Source organism: Ovis canadensis, chromosome 8 (genome assembly GCF_042477335.2).
Source record: "Ovis canadensis isolate MfBH-ARS-UI-01 breed Bighorn chromosome 8, ARS-UI_OviCan_v2, whole genome shotgun sequence".
NCBI lineage: Eukaryota > Metazoa > Chordata > Mammalia > Artiodactyla > Bovidae > Ovis > Ovis canadensis.
The window spans coordinates 82,807,047-82,819,750 of NC_091252.1; the positions used below are offsets into that span (position 1 = coordinate 82,807,047).

The 12,704-nt window shown below is 47.4% G+C and overlaps 1 protein-coding gene across 5 annotated transcripts in view; it reads left to right on the forward strand.

Annotated features, from left to right (window-relative positions):
* The first annotated feature begins 5,864 nt into the window (after positions 1-5,864).
* The window catches only part of SAMD5 (sterile alpha motif domain containing 5), a 708,715-nt gene continuing 701,875 nt past the window's right edge, over positions 5,865-12,704 (forward strand). For all 5 annotated transcript variants that reach the window (XM_069598652.1, XM_069598650.1, XM_069598653.1 and 2 more), the window contains exon 1: positions 5,865-6,956. In XM_069598652.1, coding sequence (XP_069454753.1) covers positions 6,501-6,956 — 456 coding nt within the window. In that variant the 5' untranslated portion in view covers positions 5,865-6,500. The remainder of the gene's footprint in view (positions 6,957-12,704) is intronic.

The window sequence follows — 12,704 nt, forward strand, 5'->3', positions numbered from 1 at the left end:
TCAAAGGTTCAAGAGTGTTCAATAATTTTAGAGTATATATCCCGACAGCAAACTTAAACCAAGTAAGAAGAAGTGAAAACAAATATATAAAATTAGTCTGTCTCAAAAAAGAACATCTACAACCTCTCAGTCAATAGGGAGCCTAACAGACCTCAGGAAATAGCCTCACCATATCATTTGTCGTAAGACCGGATTGGAAATCAACTGTTAGGTGGGAACAACTAATATTTGTTCAGTTTTTGACACCTGTTCATAAACTGAGTGATTTCACAGTTGTGATTAGGTAAATAACTTGCACTTGTCAGAGATAGCTTTCATCAATATCATTTCACTTGTATTGAGATTTTTTTGATTATATCAGTATAACCTGATTTTCAGGTGGTAAGTTAACTTTGCTGATTTAAATGAGAAAAAAAAAAAAGCTACTCCTAAGAGCTGCCTATCATTTAACAAAATAGCTTCACCTATCATCTCTACCTTGCTGCTGCTACTGCTGCTAAGTCGCTTCAGTCGTGTCTGACCCTGTGCGACCCCATAGACAGCAGCCCATCAGGCTCCCCCGTCCCTGGGATTCTCCAGGCAAGAACACTGGAGTGGGTTGCTATTTCCTTCTCCAATGCATGTAAGTGAAAAGTGAAAGTGAAGTCACTCAGTTGTGTCCAACTCTTAGTAACACCATGGACTGCAGCCTACCAGGCTCTTCCATCCATGGGATTTTCCAGGCAAGAGTACTGGAGTGGGGTGAAATTGCCTTCTCCACCTTAGGAAACACCAAACTAATTCTTTCCTCTGCTTCCTGAGAGCATTTGAAAATATAGAAATGGGGGGGGGGGCTTACCAGAGTGGTAAAGAATTAGCCTTCAATGCAGAAGACGTGAGTTTGATCCTTGCATCAGGAAGATCCCTTGGAGGAGAGCATGGCAATCCACTCCAATATTGTTGCCTGGAGAATCCCATGGACAGAGGAGCCTGGTAGGCTACAGCCCATGGGGTTACAGAGAGTCAGACATAACTGAGCAACTGAACAGCAGGAGAGTGGACCAGAGATAAGAGTATAAGATTGTTAAAAAATAGATCTCATTTTATTTTCTATCTCTATTAATCTCTTGCTTGACTCTTTCTGTTAGTGATCTCCAGGTCTCTGAGTTTTTGAACTTTTTTTCTTTTTTTTACCCTTTGTTCCTTCCTTAAAGAAAGAAAGGCCTGTTATAATAGTAATGAATTATCTAATGGAATCCTGCTGCTGCTCCCTACTGCTCCATGTCTCTCCTTCTTTCATATATGTGTTGTCACACACAAGTATAATGTATACGGCTCAGACATATTAACAGACATCCCCGCCCACCATGCCCCCAATTAAGTTGCCAGCCCAATGCCTGACTCCCAGCCACTGGAGAACAGATTGCCTGTTACATCACTCAAGTCCATTATTCTTTTTTCTCCCTATGGCATATGCTCCTCCTAGATGCTTTTCAGCTCATAGTTTAAACAGAGGCAAGACATATTCTGCATTTTAAGATTAATATTATATATCCTTGACTTTTACAAGCCTAGACACCCTGGGGACTGACATTTAATAGATGTTAATGGAATTTAATTTTTACACACCCTATGTGTGAACATTTATCTTCAAAAACAAATGGTATGAAACCTCATGAAACGTTATGTGGCACCAAGAAAATTTCACAACAAATTATTTTTCATTCTATATCCTTAAATCAAGTTATAGAGTCTGAGCAAAGTAGAAAGGCTGTCTTCTGAGATTTAGAATTTAAAACTTGAATATAATTATCATTAATTTATTACACTGAGTATCAATAGGCATTTTGCCAGTTATTACCAGTAGAAAATAGTTCAAACGAATGCCTAAAAAGAAACATTTAGAAACTTTGTCTAAGATAGATTAAAAAAGAAAACCTATTTTTTCATTGATTTTCATCAGGCGAGGGGTCCTCTCTATAAAAAAATATCTGGCCCCAAACATTAAATAATAATCAGCATCATAAATGTTTTGGACTTTTTTTTTAAAGGAAAGAAATTCTAATAAAGCAATACCACTTGAGAATACTTGTAAAATTATAGGTACTTGACAATGTGTGTTGAGTAAATTAATTTGGTGTTCTAAGACTGTGCCTAGGAGCATAATAGCCACTTGTATTTTTTAAAGTACATTTTTGTCTGGATGTAGAATAGTTTAATTCAAATTTTGGCTAATGTAATGATTCATGGAATTTGAATAATTAATTAAAGATAGAAGAAAATATCACCTTCGTAATCTTAATTCATGAACCCACATACAAAAAACAAAAAACTATGGGTTTATTCTCTACATATTTAGAATGCTGAAATCTCTCCAGTTCCAATTAATGAAAAAAAAAAAACAACTCTTCTCTTTTTGCTTCAGTGCCTGGCACTGAAGTGCCTACTTAATAAACACTTGATGAGTAAATGAATGATTTTGACAGTAGCCAGGCGCTTACAGCAAAATGAGGTAATGCAGGGCATTGTGAAGAACACGTAAGGAAACAGATCTGGGTTCCTGCCCTACATCTGTCACCAACCAGTGGTGTGACCTTAGGGAAATGACTTGACTTTTATAGCCTCAACTTCCTTCATGTAAACATGGATGCTTGAGATGACCTTGAAAGGCCTTCTAGCTCCAAAAACCTACAGTTCTAAATCTTTAAAACTGCCTGTTTCACTTTGGATTTTAGCCTTGTGTCTCTCCCTCCTGTTAAACCTACAAAACTTGTATTTGAGATTACACGTAGTTGCCTCTGGAACTAAATCTATTTAGAGAGGTTCAATATGCTAAGGCAAGCAGAAGAAAGAGCTTTGAGGGCTCACACGTAAAAGGCTTGAGCAAGTGCAGGAAAGGAGAAAGGTTAGTAGAAGTATCTGGAAAGTGTTTCTGTTGTTCGGACTAGTGAAGACTCCACATAGCAGGCTTTCTCTAGAGGTAATAGTAAGTTTTATTTATGACTGATTAGCAAGTGATTAATTTAGAAAAGGCTTCCTTTCCAAAGAGTGTACCAGGATGCTTTATTTCCTAATTGGATACTGACTTGCACATAAATAAAGGGAGAATCACTGCCGACGGCCGGGGAGACACTTTGACATGGCAGGTTTGTTCTTGTCTCTGCCCTGATTTACTGTATGACCTTGGGCAAGTCATTTATCTTTCCCCAAACCAGTTTCCCTAATTATAAAATGGAAATAAAAACACTTGCTGCCCGTCTCTAAGGATTAATGAGCAAGGTGAGCATCTCTCAGCTCACAGAGGGGAAAAGGCTGTAGATAAGCAAGCAAAGAAGCCCTTGGTAACACTGTTGGATTTTTCATACAACTGGGGAAAGAAAAAAAAAAAAAGCAATACAACCTGGACCTTTCACTTTCCCACTCTAAAAACAAAATGCATTCCCCTAATACAACCAGTCAGACGTTTTCTGCATGTCCTCCAGAAGCTTCCTGGCTGAACACAAGCGCTGAATCAATGCCTCCGGAGTTCTAACCCTCGCTCTCCTGTGAACAGTGGTGACATCTTGGGTGGGAGGAACATTCGTTTAGGTGCCTCCCTTTCTTCTGTAGGATGTTGTTGTTTAGTCACTAAGTCATGTTTTGCTCTTTTGTGACCCGGGTGTACTAGGGCCCGCTAGGCTCCTCTGCCCACAGGATTTATCCCACAAGAATACTGGAGTGGGTTGCCATTTCCTTCTCCAGAGGCTCTTCCCATCTCAGGGATCGAACCACTGTCTCCTGGAAGATTCTTTACCACCGAGCAACCAGGGAAGCCCATACTGTATAATAATATGATTCTTGCCATATATACAGAGAAATGTGTAGGTTCCTGGCATATAGGAAGTTCCAAATAAATATCTGCTATATCTTCTTTTCTCAGCAGCACTATTCACAGTGCTGGAATATTTGCCTCCTACAAGTCAAAGGTCCTTATGAAACAGTGTCTGGGTACGACGGTGAATCTGATGCAAAAAATAAACATTCGTATTTTAAAAGGGGGCCAGGAACTAGTATAAAACCTTGAAGATACTTCTTTCACTGAACTAAATCAAGTTTGTGGCAACTTGAACACCTTTTGGCAGCCCACTCCAGTACTCTTGCCTGGAAAATCCCACGGATGGAGGAGCCTGGTGGGCTGCAGTCCATGGGGTCGCTGAGGGTTGGACACGACTGAGCGACTTGACTTTCACTTTTCACTTTCATGCATTGGAGAAGGAAATGGTAACCCACTCCAGTGTTCTTGCTGAGAGAATCCCAGGGACGGGGGAGCCTGGTGGGCTGCCGTCTATGGGGTAGCACGGAGTCAGACACGACTGAAGCGACTTAGCAGCAGCAGCAGAACACCTTAAAATTCAGTCACGCAATCGCTAGGGGGCACTGTGAGTCCGCCTTGGCGCGAGAGAGGAGGTGAGCCGCGAGGGGCGGAAAGGGCTTAGTGCTTCCAGCGCCGAAGCGCGCAGAAGAGGAGCATCCTAACAGAACCGACGACTCCAGCTCGAGCTCCGGAAGGGGTGACCCGGGTGACTCAGAGGGGATGGGGAAAGGCTACTTGCAGCCCCACGGCTCTCCGCGCTCGATTTCCCACCTCCCACCAGGTTCTTTCCAGGCAGATCCTTCCTGGCAACTGTTCTTAATCTGCTAGTCCCGAGGCTTGGGAACCCGGGTCATCCTCTTCCCTCCGCCCCCAACTATAGGGAATATTTTGGGTGCAATTAGGTGCGTTAGTTTCCCGCCTCAAAGGGCAAAAACTATTTGATTCTTTAAGGGGTTTATAGCCCCAAAGGGGTTAAACTCTTATGATTTAGGTAAAGCGGACCCTCTCCCCGCTCTAAAGACCAAATGTGCAGGTCTGGAAACGACACTGAAATTATCGTGGTCCACCTCCAGGGTCGGGGCTAGTGGCTGGCACGCCGCCACGGAGACTCCAGGAGAAATGTCCAGTTCAGGTCCTGAAATGGCTCAGGTGCGAAGCTGAATCGCCTTTCCCCGAAAAGAGAGGAGACAGTGACCCTGCCCACCGAGTACCTAAAACCCAAATTTTCCGAGCCCAAGAAGAGGTCAAGACGCTCAAGAAAACTCGAGGTACTCGGGCTGTTCAACCTGCTCCTCGGGTCCCCGACCCCATGGGCCTGTTCAGGTGTTGAGCACGAAAGAGACAACTCGGTAGCTTTCGTTCTTCCCAAGAGCGTCTCCTCTAACGCGAGCTGGGTGGTGGTGTATCGATGTCCACGCGATCCCTGGGCGGGAGGCGTGCGCTCTGCTCCCCAGGCTCCGGTACTGAACACCTAGAAGTGCCGTCCCTGGAGGACAGAGCCACTCGGGGAGGTCGGGCAGGATGCTGGGTGGTGGCGGTGGGACCGGAAGGAAAGCGTAGTGGACACGAGGGTGAGAGGACCCGGTGGGGGATCGCAAGGGATGCGCCAGCGGAGGGAAAGCACAACCCAAACCAAACTTTCCCGGACCCCGGTGTCTAGGAAGCGCGAGCCAGGCAGAAGCACCAGCCTCTCCCACCGCCCGGTGCGCCCAGCGGTAGCGAGGAGGGGCCGAGCGCAGCGCCGGCTGGAAACGGGCGGTCCCCGCGTCGCGCCCACTCGCCGAGCCAAAGCGCCGCTGCTCCCGGCGCTGAGCGGCGGTCCACCTGAGAAGCCGGACCGCCGGGCTCCGGCCTGCGCGCGGGCTCGGACGAAAGGGGGAATCCAACACGGATCGGGAAACGAGAGGGGAAACTTGACCTCACAGCCTCGCCCAGCCAGGGTAAGTGCCCTTGGGCGGCCCGCGAGCGCGCAGGCTGGAGTCAGAGAGGCTCGGGAAGAAGTGAGCGCAGAGATTTCCACGGGCTAGAGAAAACGGATTTAAAAAGACACGTAAAAAGCCATCCAAGGCTGCCGCTGGAGCCTGGCAGTTTGGAAGACCACCCCCTTCCCGCTAGGAGGACAACCGTGACTCGCACTCGCGGAGACCAGGCGCTCTTGGGCGGCCGCAGGTCTGCGCGGAGGGGGGTGCCTCTCCAACGCGAGGCGCGCATTCAGACGCCCACGGCGGCGGCCAGGGACTGAGATGCGGCGCGCAGCCGGGGGACTGTCCCGGCTGAGGAAGGTCCTGGGCGGAGCCGGGCACCGCTGACCTCGCGCGGGTCCGAGGGGTGTGCCCGGGCCCCGCCCGCCTCCCCCCCCCTCGCGCGCCCGCCGTGCGCTCCTCCCCGCGGCGGCGGCGGCGGCGGCGAATCCAGGGGCTGCGCGGAGCAGCTCGCCTAGCCGCCAGTGCCTGCAAGCTCCGGGTTGCTCGGGGAATTCACTTGGCTGCTTTGCCGCTACTCCCTCCTCAGGCTTCTGATGGCTTTCTGTCTCCGGCGCTGTCCTCTTTAAAAGGAAAACTTTACCGAGATTTCATTTTCCCCTTTGGAGGAAGAGGATTAAAAGTTCTCAGAACTGGTGCCGCTCGGGCGCCGGGACGCTGTTTGCCGGCGGGGTTCCGGGGCCACCATGTGCACCAACATAGTTTACGAGTGGCTGAAAGCGCTGCAGCTCCCGCAGTACGCCGAGTCCTTCGTGGATAACGGCTACGATGACCTGGAGGTGTGCAAGCAGATCGGGGACCCGGACCTGGACGCCATCGGGGTGCGGGCGCCCGCGCACCGCCGCCGCATCCTGGAGGCCGTGCGCCGGCTGCGCGAGCAGGACGCCGCCGCCGCCGGCCTCTATTTCACGCTGGAGCCGCAGCCGCCGCCCGGGCCGTCCCCGCTCGCCGTCCCCACCCGCCGCCTGGGGGAGTCGTGCGGCGGCCCGAGCCAGGGCCCCCGCGGGGACCCCCGCGGCCAGACGACCGCCCCTCGCGGCAGGGAGCTGGTGAGCTACCCGAAACTGAAGCTGAAGATCATGATCCGGGATAAGCTCGTCCGCGACGGCATCCACCTGAGCAAGCCCCCGTACTCCCGCAAGGTAAGGAGGCGCCGCCCGGACGGCGCGGGGAGCGCGGCTTAGGGACCCGCCCAGCCCGTCGGCTCCAGCGTGGGGCAGCCCATTCCGGGAGACGACGCGAGACGAGGATGCTTCGGGTGTTTGGGACCCTTTTCTGTGTTCTTCCTGTCTTCGCTCTTTTATTCCCTCCTCCCTGGTGTTAAGACAGGACCTCTCACCCAGGTGTTAATAATTCTCCACTAGGACCAAGTCCCCCGCGTAGTCTCAGTCAGCAACTGGACGCTCGGTGCTCCCCCACGGGGGCCCCGGGCAGTTCCTGATAGCCTCCATGTAGTTTTGGGTCTAGGGGTACCAGAAGAATGGTTAAACCCCACATGGTTCTCGACCTTTCTTTCTTCCCCTTCTTTTCCTTGCCTTTTCGAGAAGCTGCTAAGGGAAACTGGCCAACTCTTTTCATCAAAGAGTGAGAATTGATGCCCTGTTGCTCTCAATTCCATTCCGTCGAATCCCAGCACTGCTGCACATTTGGAACGCGAATGACTGACCTGAACAGTGTAGGGGAAAAGTTAACAGAAAGCCAAGTCGGTCCACTTGGGATAAGTTCCTTCGACTTAGGTAGAGGGAGGTAGTGGGTGCTCAGGACGCTGGAGGTCCTGGGGCCACAGAAGGTGCGCTGCTCGGTTATGTGCTGGGTCGTCAGTTTGGTTGATTATTAATTCAGATGAGATGAAGCAGGTGCAACGGACTTCTCAGTGGGTTCGAATGTGGGAAAGGAGGGCACAACCCAAGGAAGTGAGGTTTTCCGTCACCAGTGAGGAATTCCCTAGGGAAGGAGCCTGGAAAGAAGCAGGGAAGTTGTGGCAGCCGCTGTGTGAGGAAGGCTGAACTGTGGATTGGGGCGTTTAATGATTAACCGCAGAAAGTCTTATTTCTTTCGAGAGCTCAGCCTCCAGCTGAGACTCTTGAGCTTAGGCTTCTGTAGCCATTCGGGTAGAGGGGTCCTAACTTGAAAGGAGGCAGTAGACAGTACAGGGAATCCTCAAGCCTGCCTGGGGTTACTGCAGGCAAAGGAGTGCCTCAGCGGGAAAGTCAGGACCGAGAGAGGCCCAGGGGGAAATGACGGTGGGGCTGCTCTTGTTTGTTTTTGGTGCTGCTGCTCTTGCTGGCGAGGAGTGAACACCGCGTGCGAACAGGGCCAGGCGGATAATTCACACGTCTGAAGACCATAATGTCTGGATTCAAGGAAGTTCCAAAGAAAACTGTAAAATGTAGACAACAGTATGTAGGGTAGAGGGGAATAGAAGGTTTAATATTATCCGTATGTTGTCTTGTAAGACAGATAGGCAGTTCAGATAATCTGCTTAAGAGTGCACTTTTGTTTTATAAGAAGTCTGTAAAGAGGATAAAGAGGGCAAGTCTGGAGGACAGTTTACCTCAAATTAAACATGTATTCCTGTTACCCACTCTGTGTTTCTGATGTGTGCCCCAAATAGTACAATGAAGAGGAGAATGTAGTTTTCTCAGGCATATAGAGTTAGAGATCCACACACATATATATATGTGTATATATAGGGACATGTGTATATATAGGGACTTTGACTCTCAGTCAGAGTCATTCTTGGAGACAGGAGGTCAGAGGAGTTCAGGCCACTCAGACTTCTGTGATAACAGCCCAGGAAGTGAGGTGGGCTTGGGCTGAGAGAGTGGGAGCACCTGGGTGCATGGTGAGCACGCAGGTCAAGTCCTGGCCGGAAAGGGATGCCAAGAACAAGTTCATATCACTTGGTATTGCTTATGCTTCAGGAGGAGAGCTGGGTGCTGGGCCGGGAGGACAGAGGAGAGGATGGGCTGTAGGCGAGGTTGATGTGCAGGAAGTAACACATTTTGATTCTGATGCTTAAAAAGACAGACTAGATATCAGACTTAGAATCTAAAAACAATCAGTGGAGGAGGATTCTAAGCCCATGAGTGTCCGGCCATCAGCTTTGGACTGTGCATTCCTGCCTAAATCAGTGTATGATATGGTCTATATTTGAGTAAGCGCAATTTATTGAAGAAAATTTCAGCTTACATTGTAGTATGATTTACTTTCCATGTAAATAGTAATTTTGGTCAACTTCTATATATAAATCCCATAACAATAACGTTTGATAATAAAAATGTACCCTCTTTCACTTTCTATGCATATGTAATTCTCTTTCTCAAACTGAAGAATAAAATGGGGCCAGAGTATTTTTGTACCTCTTCCATTGATGCTCCCTACTGGGCACCAGAAAAATGTGACTGACAAATTTAATTGTAAAAAAATTCTGTTACTTTATATATTTTTTGAAAGAAAAACACACTAAATTATAAATAATTATACTTAGAAATCAGAATATAATTAGTGACTCAGCATGCACATGTATAGTGCCAGATTATGTTGGTCATTCTGAATTTGTTGCTTATGTGTCCATTATCTCTGTCAGTTTTGGATTTCAGTTTATTTAAGATGTTTTTGGATGCAGCTTGTTTCTTTACAGACCGGTTTAGGACTCCTCTTTAAAATGTGATCCAATTTTTAATTTCTTGCAATTCCTTGGCTCTGTTATGATCAGAAAATATAATGTTTATTATGTGCATTTGGAATTCTGCTTATTAGAGAGGTCTCGCCTCTCCTTTATAGTCTCTGCATGGCTGATCCTTGTAAATTTTTTGTACTGTGGTGAGACTATTAGATGGTTTGAAAGCAGATTTTACCAAGGATGATCAAGGCAGGAAGAGTGCGCCCTTACAGAAGAAAGTAAGTTGCAGAATTTCCCCGAAAATTACTTGAAAGAACTGTAGGATTGTGATATTTGCCTCAATAACAGTTAATATTGCCAGGAACTCTGCCACAGTGCTGTGTTCATTACATCTTATCAACAGTTGTTAATTTCCTCTTTTAGGTCAGTTAAAGTGTAAGAAAAATAAGTTTCTCTTTGTTTTCCAAAGGCAGTATAGCTTTGGAAAGAGCACTGCTTAAAATCTAAAAATGTTGAATGGCTCCCTCCTTTGCCCTGTTCTTAGCTTCTCTGACTGTGGTGATTTTTCTACCTTCATGAAATGAGGACATGTTTTCACAAAGTAAGGATTAGGTATTAGCTTTGTATAAGAAAGAAAGGAAGTGAAGTTGCTCAGTCATGTCCCACTCTTTGTGACCGCATGGACTGTAGCCTACCAGGGTCCTCTGACCATGGGATTCTCCAGGCAAGAATACTGGAGTGGGTTGCCATTTCCTTCTTCAGGGGATCTTCCCAACCCAGGGACTGAACCCAGGTCTCCCTCATTGCTGGCAGATACTTACCATCTGAGCCATCAGGGAAGCCCCTTCTCAATACTTTAACAAGCTTCTCTCTGTGGAGGCTCTGCCAGGCTCCAGGTTACTGAGATAGGCAGAATGCACCAGCCCTGCCCTCAAGGAACTTGTGATCTGGTGAGGAAGACAGAATAGAATGAACAACAATGAGAAAGTATGCTGATTGCTTTCATGGGAGGCACATGAGCCATGGACAGGTGCCTCCAATCTAGTCTGGGGAGGCGGGATCATGACAGGCTTTCTAGAACCCGTCTTTAGCCTGGGAACTGAAGGATGCAGGGGTTAGCCTGAAGGAGAGGAGGGACCTAAAGGGAACAAGTGTTCTAGGCAGAGAGAATAGTGTGTGCAGGGGCCAGAAAGGGAGGGATGGCACCAGCCAGCAGGGCAGAGGGGATGTAGAGGGATTCGGTCTGGCTGGAGTGCTTGGAGGAAGTGGCAGGAGGTGGAGACAGGCCGGGGCTAGTCCTGAATGCACTTGGACTGTACCCTGAGAGGGGAGCTATTGATGGATCCTGACCAGAGATGGAGTAAATGATTAGGATGAGGTTGCAGTGTCAGGAGCCACGTGCTGCAGCCTGGACTGCTTGGCGACACCGGGAGGTGCCATGGAAGTAAGTGAGCCAGGATTGGATGACTGTTTGAATGACAAGGGTGAGAGAGGAGGGAGGTTGAGATGACAAGCAGAGAGTTCCAGTCTAGGGTTGTGATGCCCTCTCTTGAGTAGGGAACCCAGGAGAAAAGCAAGTTTAGAAACAAAGATGTTGCCTTTGGGTTTAAACACACTGAGTGTCCAATGCTGGAGGCATATTTGTACATATTTATCTAGTTCAGTTCAGTTCAGTCACTCAGTTGTGTCCGACTCTTTGCGACCCCATGAATCGCACCACGCCAGGCCTCCCTGTCCATCACCAACTCCCGGAGTTCACTCAGACCCACGTCCATCGAGTCAGTGATGCCATCCAGCCATCTCATCCTCTGTTGTCCCCTTCTCCTCCTGTCCCCAATCCCTCCCAGCATCAGAGTCTTTTCCAGTGAGTCAACTCTTCGTATGAGGTGGCCAAAGTACTGGAGTTTCAGCTTTAGCATCATTGCTTCCAAAGAACACCCAGGGCTGATCTCCTTTAGAATGGACCGGTTGGATCTCCTTGTAGTCCAAGGGACTCTCAAGAGTCTTCTCCAACACCACAGTTCAAAAGCATCAATTTATGTAGTTAACAGTTAGAAATATGGCGATGGAGCAGAGAAAAGATGCTGTTGCAAAAGATACAGATTTGGGAGTTGTCCCCATGTTGGACCCACAAATATGACTGAGCTGTAGAGGGAGAAGAGAGAAGGGACCCAGACAGAACCCTGGGGAAGACCAAGATTTGGGAGACGGGCAGAGGATGAAGAACCTTGGAGGGAGGTGAAAGGGTGAGTCATTGGAAGCAGTGTTGCTTCAAGGAGGAGGGACTGGTCAGGAGGTCAAAGTGTGACCAAGCAGGATAAGAACTAAGTGTATCCATGGGAAGGAGCAGCCATGCCAGCGGGGACCTTTGAAACAGCAGGTTAAAGTGATGGGCCGAGAGGAAGTAAAAACAGGGAGCACAAACTTTTTCTTTTTAAAGACTTAATTTTTTAAAAGAGCAGTTTTATTTTTTTTAAGATTTTAAAATAAGATTCTTTTATGTGGACCATTTTTAAAGTCTTTGTTGAACTGGTTGCAATATTGATTCTGTTTTATGCTTTGGTTTTTTGGCCATGAGGCATATGGGATCTTAACTCTCTGATCAGGGATAAAACTCATATGCCCTGAATTAGAAGGCGAAGTCTTAACCACTGGACCATCCTGGAAGTCTCTAAAAGCGCAGTTATAAGTTCATAGCAAAACTGAGAGAATGGTACAGAGATTTCCTATATACCCCTGCCCCTACACAAGCATGGTTGCCTCTCTTATCTGCATCCCCCACCAGAAGTGGTACATTTGTTATGGTTGATAAACTTAGATCAGTACATTGTAATCATCTAGAGTTCAGATTTTACATTAGGGCTCACTGTTGATGGTATACATTCTGTGACTTTGGACAAATGTATACTGAATGACATATAGCCATTGTTATGGTATCAAGCAGAGTATATTCACTGCCCTAAAAATCCTTTGTGTTCTGCCCATTCATCCCTCTCTTTCCCAAGCCCTGGGAACAAATGATTTTTTTTTTTTTTCGCTATCTCCATCATTTTGCCTTTTCCAGAACATCACATAGTTAAGAGTTCTGTAGCCATTTCAGATTGGTTTCTTTCTCTTATTAGCGATAGGCATTTATGATTCCTCTGGGTCTTTTCATGGCTTGATAGCTCATTTCTTTTTAGTGCTGAGTCATATTCCATTGTCTGGATGTACTGCAGACAACTTTTTAACGAAGTCAGACTGAGAAGATAGAACTGAAGCTACA